Source organism: Xenopus laevis, chromosome 5L (genome assembly GCF_017654675.1).
Source record: "Xenopus laevis strain J_2021 chromosome 5L, Xenopus_laevis_v10.1, whole genome shotgun sequence".
NCBI lineage: Eukaryota > Metazoa > Chordata > Amphibia > Anura > Pipidae > Xenopus > Xenopus laevis.
In genome coordinates, this window is record NC_054379.1 from 30057436 (window position 1) to 30071504 (window position 14069).

At 40.1% G+C, this 14069-nt stretch overlaps 1 protein-coding gene across 2 annotated transcripts in view; it reads right to left on the reverse strand.

Annotated features, from left to right (window-relative positions):
- Positions 1-14069, reverse strand: part of meis2.L (Meis homeobox 2 L homeolog) — a 133428-nt gene that overhangs the window by 98546 nt on the left and 20813 nt on the right. For both annotated transcript variants that reach the window (XM_018262812.2, XM_018262813.2), the window contains exon 7: positions 793-904. In XM_018262812.2, the coding sequence (XP_018118301.1) occupies positions 793-904 (112 nt within the window). The remainder of the gene's footprint in view (positions 1-792; positions 905-14069) is intronic.

The following is a 14069-nucleotide window of genomic DNA, read 5'->3' on the forward strand; positions in this document are numbered from 1 at the left end:
CCACTCAATGTAACTGAATGTGACGCAGTGGGACCTGGATTTTACTATTGAGTGCTGTTCTTAGATCTACCATCTTGTGTTAGGGAGCTGCTATCTGGTTACCTTCCCATTGTTCTGTTGTTAGGCTCCTGGGGGGGGTGATATCACTCCAACTTGCAGTACAGCAGTAAAGAGTGACTGAAGTTTATCAGAGCACAAGTCATATGACTGGGGACAGCTGGGAAATTGACAAAATGTCTAGCCCCATGTCAGATTTCAAATTGAATATAAAAAAATCTGTTTGCTATTTTGAGAAACGGATTTCAGTGCAGAATTCAGCTGGAGCAGCACTATTAACTGATGCGTTTTGAAAAAAACATTGTTTCCCTTGAAAGTATCCCTTTAATACTAAAGGACAGAATTTAAGAAGAAAGGTGCTTTCTCCTCTACAGAAACTTTGTTTGTTAACACTATATTATTTCCCAAGAGAATTGTTTCACTTCCATTTTCAGATAATGGAAATCCAAGAGCTTATGGCATTTCGTGAGCAAATCTCTGCCAAAGAGCATAGCACCTCTTGATATTATTAGGCAATAGTGGCTCGCGTGTAGCATAACCTTAGCGATTCTCATTAAGTGTAATGGGAAGCAATTTGAGTCTATTGAGACTATTATTTATTCTTGCTGACACAAAGTGCCATGTGTGCATCAGATCATTCTGTTCTGTTTAAATCAGGAAACTTGTAAAACAACACAACTATCTGTGATCAACATGAGCAAAGTAAAATATAAAGAATATGTGGCATCTTCCTACCTTGTTCGCTGCTGTTGTCCCCACTATGGGATGTGTGGCCACCACTAGAAGGTCCAGGCGTCCCCCCAGAACGAGTCGATGCCGTGTCGTCGTGGTCTCTGCTCCAGGAAGGCTGCGGAAATTCAATGATTCAATTCAATAAAACTCTTTTCTTAACACCATTCTTGCATATATTTAACAAGAACCAATTTAATGTGCAAATCTAAAAAGGAAAGCTGCCAAATGCATCTGCATTCGCGGTTTTTTTCACTCCGCTAACGTACAAGGATATCTCATAATTGCATGCTGAATTACCATTGAAAACAGAAACATTCCGGCGAAGGAGCAAATAGCAAGCTACTAGATTCTGATTATATATTTAGCATCAACAACCCCTCTGGCAGAGCAGTCTGTTACTCTGCAAATGCAAAAATGAGAGTGGTCTTTTGATGGCGCGGTTTATATAGTCTTAGTCTCTGATACATCACACAAGACAAGCATAGAAGAGCTTTTCAGATTGGGACACAATTAGGCCGAGGTCCATAATAGCCAATATGTGTCAGCTGTTTGCCGGATGGTATGTGGCAAATGGGCTAGGCATGGGGACAAAACAACAATGGCCTCACATGGTCTATGTACTCTCAGCCCCATGCAGAGCTCTCTTGTACTATTGAACACAAAACAGATGTTAGTTCTTATCACTGGCTGAATTTGAAAGTAACATTCAGATGGGGAAAAATGGCTGTAAATTAAATTCTTAGAGAAAACAATCAGGGTAACACTCCTCCCAAATCTCCTTTTATCACTCCAAAAGATTTTAATTAGCTTTTAGTACAAGCTTTTTATTTTTTTTCTGAGTGAGCCTCTTGGTCATCCTACGCAGACCTGCATGCATAATGGAACAGCTCTCCCCCTGCGCTCTCCAGCCCCGTTACCTTTTATTTCAACCACACTGCTACTTTATTCCCTGCAACGTATGGTCACAAATTATTTAGTATTTGAAAACAGTGGGGCCTATTTGATCACAATGAAAGGGTTAACGCACTCACGAGGAACAAGCCCAAAAGATGTGCCAGGTGGTACTTCCCTACTTCAGCACTTCTATAAATAGTTTTTTTTAAAGGTATTATTTTTTCATCTTGATCGGGCCTTATATGTCTCAGTATTTACGCTGGGATAGAATACCCAGAAAGTAAATAGTTTTTTTTAAAGGTATTATTTTTTCATCTTGATCGGGCCTTATATGTCTCAGTATTTACGCTGGGATAGAATACCCAGAAAGTCTCAGGGATATTCTAAACACTGTCAATTGTATTGGTGATTCAGTGACTGGTAGGGAGATGTGAGGGCTGGTGGGGGGGGGGAAATGTTTTATAACAAATCTGCTCCCTCTAGCATGCCAGAAGTATGCTGTAAGGGGGGTAATCTGGAACACATGCGAAGAATGCAAACAGTTAATGCATACATTTTCAGTTTGTACAACTGCACTTTCAAAAGGGGGGAACTTGTTTATTCAGAGCTCTGCCGAAATAATGGTACAGCACCCGCGGGACACACAATGCCAGGCCCAAAGCCCTAGTGCCTCAACATGTAAAAAGGATGTTTTTTTTATGTGTGACAAATCCCACTTGAAAATATAATTAGAAGAAGAAAATGGCAAACTATTGCATTAACTGTAATTGAACAAAAGAGCGGCAAGGCATGTGGGAGGCCTGCACAAAACCCCTGAGACTCCTGGGATGCATCAGATCTGAGGAGTGACATCTCCAGGGCACGCACATTCTATTTATGTTGTCCCCTACTACTGGTGATCTGACTTGTAATTAATAGAAAATCTGGAGATAACAAGCTAAAATATGGAGCAGCAGCCTAAGCTCAGGAAAAATGTGTTGATTAATCTGATTAAGAGCACGATTGGGTGAGAACGAGGCATATAACTGAAGAAGTGCATCTTGTTTCGCGGGCAACTGTGTTCTTTTTTTTTTTTCTCCACAACAAACATGATATATTCACTATCTTTTAATGAGCTCTGCTGATTTATTCAGCTTTGTTCGGTCCCCCCCCCCTGCACAGACACGTTTCTGCCGAGCAGGGATGTAGATTAATTCAATGCTTAATTGTTGAGTAAATTCAATTTTCCACATTCTATTCTGCATAGATTTAGCTAAGGTTCTTAAATCCTTAGCAGTGCGCCCTGAGTCCAGCGTTTGTGATCTGCACCTTTCTTTTTCTTTTTTTTCCCCCTCTCTTTTTCATCACCATTTTTCTTCCTCCACCACTTAATTCACCATGAAAAGATTTTCCTTGCTGGAAATTCTGATTCTGCTATGATCTGTGAGGCATTCCGATTCATTGCATTCTCATTGTGTTTGCTCTGAGATGCTCGGCTCCTCTTTTCTCACAGCTATTGCCACATTATACAAGCACTCATGCAGGAAATGTTGAATTCCACCTTAGTTTATCAAAATGGTGTGCTACACTCACTTAACCCATATGTTTAATTTCTACATTCTATAACACAAGGCCATGTTGAAAAAAGAAAAGGAATTTTATCTGGGCACCCCCGCATCAAAAGGGCCCCTGGTGGTGGAGGAGGTAAAGGTTCATCAAAGTAGGGCATATTATTTGTGTAACAACTGTAAAAATAAACAGAAGCCACCTCTAAAATATATCCTTATAAATAATGCTTAATGTTGTCATCATTTATAATCAAGGCTTCATGATATCACAATTTACTGAAACTAAAGATGGCCCTACTTATTAACATTTGGTGAACATTGTTCAATTTGTCCACCTAAATGCTGGGCCAAATCAAGTTGGTCTAGTAGTTTGGCCCCAGGCTAATGATAGGATCAATATGGTGCCTATACAAACCTTTCAGGAGTGGACCACATCAAGTGTCAATGTGGTCCTTGCCCAACAGGATTTTCCAATCTGCCCGATAGATATCTGGATGATTTTCAGACACATATATGTTTGGAAGGCAGTTGGGGTGCCCAATCAGGGGCAGTTAAGATGTCGACTTGGTCTTATGGGTTTTGGTCTTATGGGGTTTGGTCTTATAGGCCTTGCTTTAATGGGGCTGAACCAGCAACTTAAATTTGCTCATATATGACCCGCTTAAGTCAACCAGAGCTTCATGAATTAAATAAAGGGACTCATCCTGAGGCCTTGTGCCTTTATATGGTCATGGAATGCCCCGTTGACAACTAATATACTCACAATATAAGTTAAACTAATGGCGGCCGTACATGGGCCAACCCCATAGATCACTCAAACGTTCAGCCAACAGACCAAACAGACTGATAGCAAATGAGTGAACAGACACTGTATGACCATCTATTTTCCTGATCATTTGGGCAGATGATTTTAACAGTAAGGGCCTAATTATTAAACCTCTATTTTTTCTGGTCAAGTTTTTAAAGGGGAAAACTCGAATTTTTAGAGGAAAAAAATCTCAAATTTATTGAGATTTATCATACCCCATGCAAAAAATCGGAAGATACACTAGCTACAAAATTTGTATGATTTGAATTGTCACACAATTTTGTCGAGAATTTTCTCGTGCTTTTTAGAGGTGATATTTTGATAAACGAGTTAAATTCGTGGATGGAGGTTAGGTTGATTTTTGTTTTAATAAAAAATTAGACAAATTCAACTTTTAGTAAATCCCCCTATAAATGTAAGGCCAGCTCATTACCCTTTCTACTGATAGATTGTGCTAGGGCAACACTGCATTATATTTTTATTACTTTAAAGCACTTTTATTTATTGATGTAAAGGTGGCCATACACAAGCCGATAAAAGCTGCCGACAGACCGAGTCGGCAGCTTATTGACCCGTGTATGGGGCCCTCCGACAGGCTTCCCCGTTCGATATCTGGCCAAAAGTCGGCCAGATGTCAATCGGATGGGACTAAAAATCCTGTCCGATCGTGGCCGCGTCTGTTCGTTGATGCGGTCCCGCGATCCGACCACCTGTTACCTATCGTTAGGATCCGATCGGTGGGCCCACGATCGGATCAGCCGATATTGCCCACCTCAAGGTGGGCATATCGGGGAGAGATCCGCTCGTTTTGTGACATCGCCAAACGAGCAGATCTCTCCGTGTATGGCCACCTTTACTGTTCCTTTAATTTCAGATAAAGCAGCAATACACCATGCTGGATCTATCTACCTGTCTATGGGCCTTTTAAAAAAAAAAACTGTACTAGTTAATTACAGTTTGGAGTATAGCGTTCACTAATAACTGGAGATTTGATATCCCTGATGTAGGAGCCTAACATCAATGAGCCAGCCACTGACTGATATCCCATAGCCTCTAAGTTATTTTCTTCTTTTTCTTTATCAATTAGTATCCTTCAAAATTGGAAGGCTCATAAAGGCATGTAGTGTGCAATTACTGCTGTGTTTCTAGTTCAAATTAATGATATACAGATGCATCCTACACACATAATCAAGTACTGGCTTTTTATAATAGTGACTTATGCTAGTGCTGCTTTTCTCTCAAAATGAATCCTTTAATTATCATTTGCTAAAATGCAGTTACTTGTGATCCTTCTGTAATGCCCTGTGAGGATATTAAACCAGGGGTCCCCAACCTTTTTTACCCATGAGCCACACACAAAGGTATAAATTGTTCAGTAGATAGACAAGCATGAAAAAAAACTTTGGGGATTCCAAATAAGGGCTGTGATGGGTTAATTGCTAGCCAGTGTGGACTGCTACCTTGCAGGGAGCACTGTTGGAGTAATCCTGTGTCTTTGTGTCTCCAAAACTTGCCTTCAATCCAGAAATTTAAAAATGGGCACCCTCTTTGAGCACCATCAATCGGAGTGGAGAGCAACATGATGGGGTTGGGGATCACTGTACTAAACTGTGCCTAGTCGAGCCCGTTCTTTAAATATACGGTTATAATAAACCAAAGGGGTTCAGCCATGCAGTAGTTTATGCACTGAGCTCCTGTAACCCATAAAGCAATACTGTAACTGCACCGTTATATTCTGAACTTATCTCTTAATGCTAAATACAGCCTTAAATAGTCCTGAGGCAAGATCTGACTTTTATTCATTTATAGATTTATTTGTTCTAGATCATATTTCCTACCTCTCCCGCTTATCTACTGAATGCTCTCTGTTACAAGGATGAAAATATGCGCAACGGAAGAGCTAAAGGTTGGCCGAAGTCATCACTGCCCTTGTATGTATGTTTTTATTTATACTGTGTTACTAAACTATGCAGCGCTCAACTCTTCTTGCAGTGCATTTATTGTACTCACAAGGGACGTGCTGTGAATGGTACAAGAGATGTAAATAAATGATAAGCATGCAGATACATCACATTTTAAGTGCCTGACATCAGATGATACAAGGGAAAAATGGTTACTGTCTGCAGAGCTTACAGTCTATAGCTGGTAGAGAATAACGTTGTAAACAACAAACTCACAAGCTGCTATGGATTGCAGCACTCTTTACCATAGGGTAAAAGGGGGGCTCTAACTTCTTGCTGCACCACTAAAAGTTGGCCAAATATCCTCCATAAAAGACATTTCTGTCCCAATTGTATGATCACTGGTAGATGTTTGTGGGTCACCAATGAGCATGTTGGATGATCAATTGCCAGTTCAATTTATCCATTCATAGGTAGCTGATTGATCAAACCCACCGAAAGTCTACCCGTGTGAGACCAGCATTAGTGAGACTACTTTTCTGATGTTGATTCAGTATCTAGGATCCTTATCCTAAACCAAGACGGAAACAGAGACAGTCACTTTAGTACCAGAATATACAACCGCCCACACCAGATTGCCTATCATTTCTGCACATAGCTAAAATAAGTCCCGTTTTTCCATTACAATGCCGCGTTATTTTCCTGGCACACAGGAAACCTTTTATATTTGAATGACAGTATCCATTTAATGACTAGGTTCCTAGAACTATTATTTTTTGTCCAGTTTGCTCAGCCATAAGATACAGACACCATATTACACAGCCCAGAATAAATATTATGGCTCATTACCACTCTTTTAGGGCTCTTTTGTAAATAGAAATTACTGGGCAGGAGTGCAACGCAGGAACATAACATTCTCTGCTGTCATCATCGTCTGATTGGCATCATTAGCTTAAGCCACAGAATGCAGAGGGCATCACTAGAGGACTTACCGATACTATTAGAATGTTTAAATCAGCCACTGAACTGTTTATATCCACCCATTAGCCACTTGAAACTCTCAGAATAAAAATATGTATGTAGCTCTGTGAAGTGTAGTGTTAAATTATTTAGATTACATATTATCGAGCGGTGGCATATGGCGCGTAGCCATGAAAGGGGAAGAAACGCAAGCCATTCTAGATGAGCTGGATGATAAAATCTATAGCCACACCATTATGCAGAATGTTTATGCTATAGACAGAGAGCAAGAAGGGAGTTTCCTCTTCCTTTTTCCATTACGGCCATCAAGAAGAATGATGTACAATGGGAGTCATGGGAGTGAAGATGTGGGCAGAAGCACTATGTATTAATGGACATCAATGCCACACCATAAGGTGCAAACAAATGCATGCCGTGTATATACTCAGCAATTATAAAGGGAATAAGTCACGTATGTTGCATATTTGCACTCGTCCTTCTGATTAGAACAACAAAATCTGTCGTCGTATTCCTCCAACGGTTTCTTACTCCCAAATGGAACGGGATTTTGGAAGAAGTTAGAAAATAACAGATTTTATTTATTCAGTTGCTGAATGTTATCACAATAGAGAGGTATGTGGCAATAATGCATGGCTCAATCCCAGTGCGGCCAAGAGATGATACTATAAAAGAAAGTATTTAAGGACCAGTAACATCATAATATAATAAAAGTTGGCAATTTATTTAATAAATGCCAGATGCTCATCTGGCCAGGTTGCCAAATGGTGGCACATATTGGACTACTGTTTTTCTCTCTGCCCACTGTTCAAATGACAAACTTGTGCAGTGTCATTATTTGTTGACCACCTACATTGCCCAATATTGAATAGAAATATTGGATGATTTGTCATGTGGATAGACATACTGGATGATATTGGTCAACTAAGCCCTATTCAGATGTTTCTGTCTGGATAGACTGACCAGGATCCAGTGAGACATTCTGTAGAAACCACCTCCCATGGGGGCCAGAGGTACAATGACCATGTTATAATGTATTTCAATGGGAGCATTTCACAGATTTAAGTCTGTTTCCCTGCATTTTATTTCATAATTGTGGCCCATTTTCATTACAAAAAAACATGTTTATTCCCTGTGGATGGACATATGGATGATATGTCATGTGGATAGACATACTGGATGATATTGGTCACCTAAACGATATCCAGATATTTTCTGCCTGGATAGACTGACAGCAATCCAATGCGATTACAGGACAGTCTGTAGGAACCACCTCCCATGGGGGCCATACAGGCAATGACTAGATGAAGAAATTCCAGCTTCTCTTGAAGCCTAAATGGAATTGCTGGGAGTAATAGTTTATAGCCATCTGGAAGCAATGGGTGCCATGTTACTGCTCTAGATTCTTACACCCATCATACAGGCATTAAAGGCTTTAAGAGCAACCACCACTTTATATGGTGGAACTACATTATGCACCAACCAACCGCCCCTAGTATACAGGCATATAATAGAATCAGGTATAAACTATTATGCAAGCAAATACTATTATCCAACTATATATTACAATACACGCCTATACTATAATACTATTATATAGACACATACTATTATATTATTATACAGGCATATGCTATTATACTGCTCTGCGGCCATATATTATGGTACAGGCATATCAACTGCAAAATAAGATCCTTTGAATAACATATTAAGTTGAGTAAATATTTCAGTAAAGATTAATGAGCCTATCAGGGAGAGATATTTTGTTAGGAATCAGTGTTCTCCCGCAGTGTGAAAGAGGCCCCATTTTTAAAGCTTTCCTTTCATAGCTGAGCTTAAGGCGTCATTAAACCATGGCTGCGAGGATATGATAAAGTGCCATTTTAGCCAAGCTAACACATTTGGATAATAGGATAAGTATTTTTATAGTAGCTTGAAGTTGATCTGTATGCCGAGGATGAAGAGGGCCATTGTAGGCGACGGCTTTGGGTTATAACAGTTTAATAAAATTGGAAAATTGCATTGTTTGTACAAAATATTTCCAGTATGGCGCAGAGCAAACAGACAGGAACACGTTACACATTGCATGTTGGGTTTTGTTTATACAAAAAAATTCAGACTTTTTTTGGCTTCCAGAAGAACTGACACCACCCCCTCCCCCCTATGGTTTTCAGTAGTTGGATAAACATTCCAGGAGCCTTATGGGACTTGACATAAGTAATAAATCAAGTGTTGTATCTCTTAATACTACATAATATGCTGTACATTTCCTCTTGTTTGTAATATCTATTAAGTGTTTCTTGTTTTGAGATTTAATATAAGGATCGCGTTAGCCAAGGTAAACACGGCTCAGACCTGCCAATGGCAAAGATGTCAACAAAGGGGAGAAAGTGGCAAGAAACACAAGAACTGACAAACGAGAACATCATCCATGCTTCCAATAATCCCTGAATCAACAGCACAGCCGCTTCTAGTGCCACTCTGATCAAATCAACCAATGCTGCACTATCCTACATTAAAGGGCAAGTTTTAGCTAAGAATTTCAGAAAACAGGGCAATACCTTAAAGGGGTGGTAAACAAAATATAACATTTTGCATAATGACCGCAAATTTAATTCTAAGCCACTTTTCAGTATTTGATATTATTGGTAAAAGCAATTACTACTGCTTGTCCTGACTACATGTGGTGGCACACGGTCAGATTTGGGGAGAGTAGTCACCCAGCGACAATCCTCCTCTTCTTCGGGCGACTCATTTCCCCGAAATGCCTTGGGATGGCACTCAAATCGCTTCGGTTTCCCGAAGTCGCCCAAAGTTTCCTCGTGAGGCAGCTTCGGGGCGACTTCGGAAAATGCATTGATCCCCCCAATGAATCGTGCAAGCTGTAAAATCTCCCTCTGCCCAGCCACCTGCGATAACCACTGTTGCGGCTCCGACGGGCCCCAAGGGGGTGCCGCCTTTTCACAGGATTCATATTCGACCAAATCCAAACAAGGAAGTCAACATTTTCTTACTCTTTTACTCTATAGTTTCCCTAATTCACATATGCAAATCAGGGTTCAGATTCGGTTTGGTATTTGGCCGAATCTTTCACAAAGGATACGGGGTTCAGCCGAATCCTAAAATAATGGATTCAGGGGATCCCTATCTGAGACAGAAGTGTGCAAGGCATTGTGGCAAGTAGAGTCTTGGCTAGAGAAGTGCTATTGCTATGTTGTGTTAATGGTACATGTAGTCAGGAGCAACAGTGCTTATAATAGCTAAAACATATTGATTTCAGTAGCAAATAAGCTGACAGATAACATTGAGATAACTGCAAAATGCTAAATATTCTTAATTAACACGTTTCAATGATTTTAATGTTATCTGTCTGTGCAATTGCTAGAAGATTATCTAATCAGCTTTTCCAGTATTAAAGGAGTACTTTTAGTATGTTGTGGAATGGCTAATTCTAAGCAACTTTTCAATTGGCCTTCATTTTTTCTTTTATACAGTTTTTGAATTATTTGGCTTTTTCCAGCTTTTAAATAGGGTCGTCACTGAACCCAGCTAAAAGAAACAAATGTGCCGTAAGGCTGCAATTTAATATTATTTTATTATTTTATTAATTAATTTATTTTAATAATTATTTTTATGGCTCATTTTTCTATTCAGGCCCCCTCCTATTCTTATTCCAGTCTCTTATTCACAATCAGTGCATGGTTGCTCGGGTAATTTGGACCGTAGCAACCAGATTGCTGAAACTGCAAACTAGAAAGCAGCCACATAAAAAGCTAAATAACTCAAAAAGCACAAATAATAAAAAATATCAGAATATCATGCATATGGAAAGTTAATTTAAAGGTAAACAACCCCTTTAAGAATATTGGAAAGCTGATTTGAATTAAATTTGCTTTGCAGGTTACAAAGGGGAAACCAGTAACTTTTAGAAGTGTTTTTGCCCCTATTCATACCTGGGGTAAATGCAGTTTCATATATAAAGCTTTCTGTTACATGTTGGCACTTAAAAATATGTTATTAACTGAAGCTCCAAACTGGCTTTTGGGCAGGTGCAAAGTTTCCAAGTATCTCAGTTTAATGGCTTCTTTATCCTCTTCCTCTCAGCACTACTTGTGAATGTCGATGTGTTAAGAGAGCGGCTGGTGTGTGATGATTCCTTTCTACTTCCCTCTTGGCGTTTTTAGCTTTTCTGTTAATAGCATCACGGGCATTCCATGGTCCTACATCTATGTCTCAGGGACAATCCACCTCTCACTGAGACTATATGTCACTTTCCCACATGTACCCCTGGCTAAACCCAAACGCAGTGCAGAAAGTTACATTTCCGAAAGGCACAAAGGGTTTAAGGGTGCATGACGATGAAACATTTCATTCAGGAGCTTTGTGGCTTCTACAACACACAGTCCTGGTGCATCAGGGGTTAAAAGGTAACCCCATTCATTTTGATCCAATGGACTTTTGACACGGGCACTGATTTTCCACCAAATAACTAAAGTGGAAGGCAAAACCCTACATTGACATTCAGGAATTAGGTCATGCTTAAGGAATTCCTGTTTTCGCAGACACCATGGTGGGGAATTTAGCAGAGTTTTAAAGCTCCAGGTCTGCAAGGGTCTTCTAGCACTAATGGAACCATCTCTGCTCAGATGATATTTATATTTATGTGAATGTATGTGTATATATAGATATATATGTATTGTATGCATTATAAATATACTTATAGCTAGCATTTTATGACTGATTTACTTTAGCTGAAACATCTCAATTTCATTATTGTCTCTAATTCTACCACATAATCTACTACAGGACCATCTTTAATGGTCACCTCCTCAGGCCAAAACAACTATAAATAACATAAAGTGCCTATGCTGTTGTTGAACTACAGTTACCAGCACATTATAAGAGATTTCAGGCGTCAGTGGGTGGGGAGAATAAGTAAAGTGTCTGAAAATAAAGCCTCAAAGCATCTGTTACTCCCACTGCCACAAGCAACTTCTCGTCTTGCTATACCTGCTATTCCAGTCCCTTCCCAGAGACTATTATCCACTGTTACTATAGGCACCATCTCTCCCTACTATACCTGCTTTCCCACAGCCACATCCCCTTCCCAGAGACTATTATCCCACTGTTACTATAGGCACCATCTCTCCCTACTATACCTGCTATCCCACAGTCCCTTCCCAGAGACTATTATCCCACTGTTACTATAGGCACCATCTCTCCCTACTATACCTGCTATCCCACAGTCACACTCCCTTCCCAGAGACTATTATCCCACTGTTACTATAGACACCATCTCTCCCTACTATACCTGCAAACCCACAGTCACACTCCCTTCCCAGAGACTATTATCCCACTGTTAGTATAGGTGCCATCTCTCCCTACTATACCTGCTATCCCACAGTCCCTTCCCAGAGACTATTATCCCACTGTTACTATAGGCACCATCTCTCCCTACTATACCTGCTATCCCACAGTCACACTCCCTTCCCAGAGACTATGATCCCACTGTTACTATAGGCACCATCTCTCCCTACTATACCTGCTATCCCACAGTCACACTCCCTTCCCAGAGACTATTATCCCACTGTTACTATAGGCACCATCTCTCCCTACTATACCTGCTATCCCACAGCCACATCCCCTTCCCAGAGACTATTATCTCACTGCTACTATAGACACCATCTCTCCCTACTATACCTGCTATCCCACAGTCACACTCCCTTCCCAGAGACTATTATCCCACTGTTACTATAGACACCATCTCTCCCTACTATACCTGCTATCCCACAGTCCCTTTGTTGCTGCAAAGTGTAAATGTAAATCTGTGGTGCATTATTAAATGTTTCTTTAGTAACTGCTGCTCTGTTGGCCCCACTATGTGCAGTGCCCCGGACAATCACCCATTTTAAAAAAAAAAAACCAAAGTCAGCTCTGATTATAGACCTGAATGAGTACAAGTGATATGCATTATAGTATGAAAACTATACATACAAAAGCAGGCTTTGCAATGGAATATTCATGGAAAGGCTATATTATTTGCCCAGTTAGACAAATTGAGCTTATTTATATACATACTTTTATGCACACAGCCCGTTATGTTTCATTTATTAGAAAATTTATATGAGAAAGTGACCACGTTTTTATAGCTAGAGACTACAGGCAAAATACATTCCTATCTGCACGCTGTGTAATTTTCGCAGTTTTCTTCCCATTGATTTAATCACTGCACACAAGCAACAGTAAAGCTGTCACCCTGAAGGGCTGCGCGAGTTGCTCAGCGGTAATGTCACTGCCTTGCAGATGGGTGAACCTGGCACCAAATCCGAGGGTCAGCTGACTCCTGATGACTCACTTCATCTCCCTATATGCCCCAAGCACCCAAAGGGCTGGATGTAAACACCCTGTGTGTGTGTACGAATGCTGAGCGTGTGTGTGTACAATGTGCAGAAGAAATCTCTGGCATTTATTAGTGTGTCTTTAATTATTTCACATTGCTGAATCATGGAGAAAATAATGAAAAAACATGGAATCAATGTAATCTATTTGTGTGGGGGGATAAAAAAGGGGAATTATGGTTTGTGCATTTGTCTGTCTTTTAAGAAATTCTTTTGAGCCTCAACATGCTCCGTGCAACTGATAAGGGAGTAATAGCCCAGGCTCCCTCTGTCTACATTCTGTGCATATTTTGGAATCCAGTGCATAAACTTTATGGAAAAGTCTTAGCTTTACTGTCAGAACATGACTAGAACGGCACATAAAAGTATCGTTTTTTTTTGCAAGTAAAAAAAAAAGTATAATATAAAGTATAAAATAATATAATATAGAATTATTATTTGTGTACATGGGATATTTGCACAATGCATTTGGGGAAGGAGGGGCTGCCTGTGGACCAGATGCGGCCCTGAAATGCACTTTTCTGGCCCCCACTTGCCCATGGTCTCACGAGACTTCTTCGTATGACATCATAATTGTAATATAATCCAGTCTCAGAACATAGAGTATATTAAATATTCAGCAGCTTTGGTCTAAGGGAGTTTATGAAGCGACAGCCACTGATGGCAACCAATCACCAGCTAGCTAGGAAAGAATTAGAATGATGATGAAAGCAAATGTTTGATTGGATGATCTAGAAAATTATGCCCATGTGAC